Raw genomic sequence first — 6,842 nt, 5'->3', positions numbered from 1 at the left:
GAGAGTAGCAGTGAGGGAAGAATGTGGTGCTGGTGCCTGAGACAACTCTTTAGAACAAATTACTAAAGTTTGGAGGTAACTGTGGGTTTTAACATTCACCCATTGTTCAGGGGCTTATGAGAGTGGCATGTTCCCAGCTGACTGTTTGACTTACCCATGAAGTTACAGTGACATTTAGAAACCGCAAATGATTCTAAAGCATCTCAGCTCAGTAGCCACTTGGAGCACAATACACCCATTGAAGAGGTTAGGGTGCTATTTGTACACTTATGAAGAAGAAGGGGAAACCATAACGTCTCTTGAGAAAGCCATCTTATGGGGTTCTCATGCATAGCAGCCAGAGAAGCAAGCTACTAGCTGAAGGCTTGCTTGCTTGCTTGTTTTTAAACTACAAATAACATTCAGAGGTACTCCATTTCTTTGATAGCTTTCAGCACTGGTTGTAACCAAAGTTAGGGACAGAGGTACAAAGGGCTTTCTGTGCATGCATAACTTTCATATTAGTCCTCACATGGAGAGGAGAACATAGCCCTAAATGCACGGGTAAAATATCAAGCAGAGATTTCTTTCCTTAAAGACAATTGTGTTTGTTTCCCCTCCTGCTAATTATATCCTATAAATCCCCCACTCTCCAAACTCAGACAGCAACATTTTGTTACCTACATTCTGTCAGTAGACTTTATAAAGATCTCTAACACATGTTATAAAAGTTATTGCTATAGTACTATATATAACAGCTTTGCATAAGAGAATAGAAGGCTGCCACATTTAGAAAATGCAGGTGCTATGTAAGCCCCTTTCTGAAAGAAAGAACTTAGCTCAGTTTCCTTTGAAGAACCAGAGACTTGAAATTGAAAACTGTATTAATGCCATTGTCTCCTTGTATCAGCAGGTTCCAGAGAGATTCCTGGAAGTGGCTCAGATCACGTTACGGGAGTTTTTCAATGCCATTATCGCAGGCAAAGATGTTGATCCTTCCTGGAAGAAGGCCATATACAAGGTCATCTGTAAGCTGGACAGTGAGGTCCCTGAGATTTTCAAATCCCCAAACTGCCTACAAGAGCTTCTTCATGAGTAGAGAGTTCAGCAGCTATTTATGAATGTATGAAAGTAGCAGTCCCCTTCTGATGCCCAAGTCATGTGTGTCTCTATTTTAATTTCATATATATGTGTATCGCATACATATATATATGTATATGAAATTAGACTGATCCCTCCTGGATATGAGTTTTCATTTAGTTCCAAGGGGATGGTTATTTTACTTCAGCCTTTGGTTTACTTTTGCCCAAGACCCTTAACATTTGAAGAATCAATGGGGTTAATTTTCAGGGAGAAGAGTTTGGAAGTGTGTAAAAGCCTGTCTTAGCAAGTTAGGGCATTATGTTTAAAAATGCTTTGTCAGATTTATTGCTTGCTGCAAAGTGGCATTTTGTCTTAGTGAGACTAATGTCATGGCACAATACTACAGACAATGAAGTTTATATTATGTTTATACTGCTAAAGGTCTGAACTCTGTGGAGTCACTTCATAAGCTTTGAGCTTTTTTATTTGTATTTATATACTTTTTAATCAATAACTAGATTTTGTTTCATACTTCAAAACAAATACAACATCTATTATAGGTACTCACTCCAAGAAGTGACACCCAAAAATGCAAACGCTATTCTTCATGCTTTCCTTATAGAAATGACAGGTACCCTGCACCAGTAATCAACATGCCAGGTTGTTGTTTCTCTAAATTGCAGCAAGGGATGTTTGCACAAATCAAATACCATTCTTGCAGGGTTAGGCCAGTAATTCATGCACAATACCGTATCAACCACACTAATTTTGGAATATGGTCAGCTTACTAAAGCGGAAGCATTTCACTCTCCATAGAGTAAAAATGAAACCTTCAGCGTCCTATATTGCCATGTCTTGGTCTTACTTTAAGTGGCATTTGTCCCTAAATTTATTCTTTTCTTAGTCCATTCTGCTTCCCAAGATCCGCTTTCCAGTATACAGTTTTCTGTCCATATTTGACATCTGTTCTGAAAGGCGCTTTTTGAATGATCTTGGATGTAGTAGAAGAGTCTTCACCTCACAGTGCTGAGGCAAAGGAAAAAAAAAAAAAGGCTTGTTTGTAGCTGTAAAATATAATTAGTCTTTTCCTAATCAGAAGAATAAAAATTACATTTTCATAAAAATCTAATCAAGCATATACAAAAAAAAATCAGTGTCCTCCTGGCTATGCAGGGTTCAGATAGCCAAATTAGATTTTTAAAACTACAGTAAGTGCAGCTTTAAAAAAAAAAAAAAAATCTGTTTGAGCAATGTGCTGCACTTGTCTTCTGAAGCTGGAGCTAGTGTTGACCAAAACCTGAGCTACAGTGTAAAGTCCATGATGGATCTGAGTCTGCCTGAATACTATACCCCGATGTGACAGAAAGAAAGCTGGCTGCTAGTTCTCGTGCTTTCTTTAGTGGCTCTCCTTTTCTCATGTTTTCAGAAAGATATGTTCTCCAGAAGTTTGGGGGAAGGTTGAATATGCTATGGCACACTGTATTTGTCATTTTCTTTGTCGTCTTTTGTACAGATGCAGTAAGAATTTATTGTTATCATCAATAGTATTTTCCTCTACATAATTCAATCTAAATCTCGAGGAAATTCCTAATTAGCTGTGAATTATATTTAGACCATCTAGGATATTGGTATCTTCTTTATTTTAAAATTACATTTTGACTTTGGAGAGTGAAAGTTTACCCATGTGACTAAAGAGCTGACCTGATCATTGCAATTTCACTTCATTTACAAATACTGCTGATAGACAGAAATGTATGAAAGCAATTATTGTTAGCAGAAAGCCTTAAAAACCTGCTGACTTCAAATTAAACAGCACAATCCTACGATTCCCTGTCATTCTTTTCAAGCACTGGCAGTATCTGTGGAGTATAGGCAATGCAGACAATAGCATGGGATGAAGTGCCAACATTTTCACTATGCATTAAAAGCAAAACAAATCTTGATCTTAGACTCTCTGAGAGTACCTAATAGTGTATGTATCCTTACAGTAGACAGGATTTATTTTTCTTTATTTTATTTTCTTACATTTTCTTTCATTTTATTTTCTTTTCTTTATTTCGTTTTTCCTTTCTTTTTTAATGTGTATGTGCATGATTTGGTAAACATTACACTTCATAAAAATCCAATGAAATCTGAGGGTGAAAATTGTGTTCATGCACTTTTTGATTTATGGGAAGAAGTGGCATAAAATGCTCAAGTTTTAATACAGTAAGTTCATCATTGGCATACCATCAGATACAAAATATAACTGCATTGTCACCTTGGACATAAGAAAGCAAAGCCATACTTTAGTCATACTATGTGGACATACTACTAGCTACCATCTCAATCTGTGATTTCACAGTTGCTTTTATTATTACTATTATATTATCATATTATTATTAATATTATTATTAATATTATTATTATTATTATTATTATTTGGCTGCAATGGGATTCACATAATCTAAATAAGTGAAATTGTATACTCAACACTTGATGTTGTTGCATTTATTTATTTATTTATGAGTAGCATGATCTCAATAGTAAATGAGGCATAGGAATTAGGAATAGAAATTTCATCTTAAAAACAAAATAAAAACCTCCTTGGTCTGAATAAATGATAATTTGATCATTCCAGTTACATGATTTTTCTGCATTTTATAGCCATATTGCCTTTGTGCCTCCCAATGCACCTAAAATTACAAATACATGTATTTGTACTAAATTCTAAGTAGAATCCAGTTTCTGTTAAATTATTTCAATATTATTTCACTAAAAATGGCTAAAAGGCAGGAGGCTACTTCTATTGTAATGAAAAGTTTACATAGGAAAAGAATTTTGAAATCCGTGTAGAAACCCATCTTGCCATTCATTTACTGCTAATTCAGATTTATTTCTGCATATAAACTTGAGGTTATAGTCTGTGCCTAGACCTTAAATGCACCAGCGGAAGGATAAAAAAAATCCTTCAAAATACCAGTTTTTCCCCCACAAGTACAATTGTTCTTGTGCCTTCTGTGGCTTACAATTTTCATCTTTTAAACTTTATTTTTCAATTACTACAGCTGCAATAAACACTGACTTTTTTTTTTCCAGCTGTTTGACATAATGTTGATAGCTATGCATATTTTGTGTCTTTTTAAAAATTTAAAAAAAAAAAAAACAAAGCAGGAGAATACGTTTTTGAAGAAGAGAATTTTTAGAACAGTTTGATAATGCAAATTATTTTTTCTCAATTGTTTGAGCAGCATTCAAGTTTTGAAAATTCTTGTAGAAGCCAATTTTTTGTAACTGTGGTGCAAATCTTGTGTTTTCTTAGCCTGATGAAAAGTAGTATAGAAGCAATATTTCATACGTGACATATGTGCGTATACATATACATATGTAGTCACACACACAGGACAACATGTGTGGTCATATGTATGTATATTTACACAGAAACACACACACACACACAAAATATGCGTATGAAGTGAAAAGCTTACCTTTTTCCTATCTAGATTAAGAACCTATTTTAGACATTTGTTATGTTTTGTGAAAAGAATGTTCTATTTGAAACTACAAAACATTTAATTCTTACTGTATCTCTGGTTGTTTAATGGGAACGTTTCACATTTAATGGTAAACACGTGGAAGATGTTAGAATGTAGTAATTATTTAAGAAGGTGTTCACCCATGTATTCCTGAGGTTTGCTTTGTGCCTCTGAGTATTATTTAATTAAAGTGTTTTAAGTTTGAAGAATCTTTGTTACTGTACCAGGTATGTGGGTGAACATTGAAAATCGAGGGGAACTTTTATAAAGCAATGTAAATATTCAACCTTATGGCTGTTCTTGCATAAAGACATAAGATTTTAATAACTACATTCTGAAAACATCTGTTGAATTTATAAGAAACACTACAGTAACTGTGTAGATAGTTTAAAGCATTCTTGAAAATCCAGCTCTCTACTTTTAAAAGTTAAGTCTCTTTCATCAGATGTCAAGGGAATGGGTAATACAGTTTCTGTAAAATTGCAGAATTTTTTTCTGTGTATATGAAGTCAGTTAATAGAAAAATGTTTTTTTTCCACAGGTTAATATTAATTAAGAAATAAAGGTGAAGATTTTGTGGCTTTAAAGATAGGATTTTCACCAGCAGCATTGAAAGATTATACATATATATATATACAGAAAGATATATATATATATATATATTAAAAACGGAAAGTGGTTTACAAAACCCCCAAAATGAGCACTGTACATGAGAAGTGAAAGCAAAAACTATATTTGCCATGTGTATTATATAGCAATCATTGGTGTTAATAGTGCAAATGTTTCCTTCTGGTACCAACTATGTGTTTGAAAATTCCAATACGCATTGTTTTCAAAAAGCTCCCCTTAAGGAATGTAACTGGTTTATATGAGTAAGCAATTACTGTATTGCACTTAAATGTTCTGTTGAAGGAAATGCAATTTTGTTTTCTGTAGAACTGTTGGTTGTAAACCATCTATAAACTGAAGCTAAAAATGCTCATATTTAGAGCTGGGATGAAAACTGGTATTTAACCTTTGTATCTTCTTAGGAATATCCTTTTTAGTGTATGAAAGGTGGTGGCACTATGACTTTATTTAGTCTTTTCATCTGAGCCACAGTCACCTCTCTCCCAAAGCAGCCACCTTCCAAATGCACAAATACTGGGATATGTAGAAACAAATCTAGAAGAAACAGTGAGCTTACATTTTTCTCCAAAATCCATACTTTCTGCGTTAATTGTACCACTAGTGAGCTAGTAGACAAACACAATAACCATCTCATTACCATATATCGTGGAAGAATCAGAAACTAAAAAAAGAAGGAAAAAAAAAAGCCTCTTAAGGTTGGTTTTAATGCTGCCCAGAAGAGTCAAAGGTTAAGGTTTAAACTGATATTGTCCCAGCCATTACTCATATGTATATAGTTACAAAAGTGACAAAACACTGCCTTTATATTATTTAGCAATATGTTGTAAATAGCATTATTAAGCTCTTTTTTTTTTTGTAATAAAGACCCTTTAATTTGAAGATAGTACAATAACTGAACTGATAAAGTCAATTTTTGATTTTTTTTTATTTTATTTTTTAGCTAGAGGCAATTTCAACTGTGGATTTTTTTGTTGTCGTCTATTGTTCTGAAGACTTTGCATAATTTATTGGTTTAATTTATCCTAATTTATTTGATGAAGGTGTACAATTTTGTATTACCAAGGATGTACTGTAATATTAATTGATGACAAGATAAAACAATAAGACTCCCCTGTCCGTTTGGAAAAAAAAAGGTGCAGTAGACAATTGATTGAAAAAAGTTACAATTCTAGCTTGGCAGCTACTAAATTTAAGATAAACACAGGAAAAATGTTTGGGGGGGGGGTGGATTTTATTTTGTGTGTTTAAAGCTTTTGTATACTCTCCAGACTTTTACCTTTTTGCTTTGTACCACTTAAAGGATACAGTAGTTCAATTGCCTTGTGTGCCTTCCATCTTCTCTAAACTGAATGTATGTGCAGTATATATGCAAGCTTGTGCAAAATAAAATATAAATTACAAGCTCATTGCCATTGTTTATATTTATTTCCAAAAGTTTATATTGCCCCACATCAAGAGGTGAACCCCCGGACCACTCTGCTGTGGCCAGGTTATGCCTAACATTGTAGTCCTCTGAAGGTTTTCTTTTCCCCTTAGTTCAAATTATTTATTAATGAAACTACCAGCCCTCTTGCAAAATGGATATAATGATTTATCGCATCGGTGTCCTACCTCCAGCACAGTGCCGGTTAAGAT

General features: G+C 33.9%; 1 protein-coding gene across 6 annotated transcripts in view; it reads left to right on the top strand.

Annotated features, from left to right (window-relative positions):
- PROX1 (prospero homeobox 1) overlaps positions 1-6,613 on the top strand; it is a 49,455-nt gene extending 42,842 nt beyond the window's left edge. For 4 of the 6 annotated variants that reach the window (XM_032682829.1, XM_032682832.1, XM_032682827.1 and 1 more), the window contains one exon: positions 890-6,613. In XM_032682829.1, coding sequence (XP_032538720.1) covers positions 890-1,078 — 189 coding nt within the window. In that variant the 3' untranslated portion in view covers positions 1,079-6,613. The remainder of the gene's footprint in view (positions 1-889) is intronic. The other 2 variants (XM_032682833.1, XM_032682830.1) reach the window with 1 other exon arrangement.
- Positions 6,614-6,842: the final 229 nt, after the last annotated feature.

The sequence above is a fragment of the Chiroxiphia lanceolata genome, chromosome 3 (assembly GCF_009829145.1).
Source record: "Chiroxiphia lanceolata isolate bChiLan1 chromosome 3, bChiLan1.pri, whole genome shotgun sequence".
In the NCBI taxonomy this organism is placed as follows: domain Eukaryota; kingdom Metazoa; phylum Chordata; class Aves; order Passeriformes; family Pipridae; genus Chiroxiphia; species Chiroxiphia lanceolata.
This window is presented reverse-complemented; position numbering and strand designations above follow the sequence as displayed.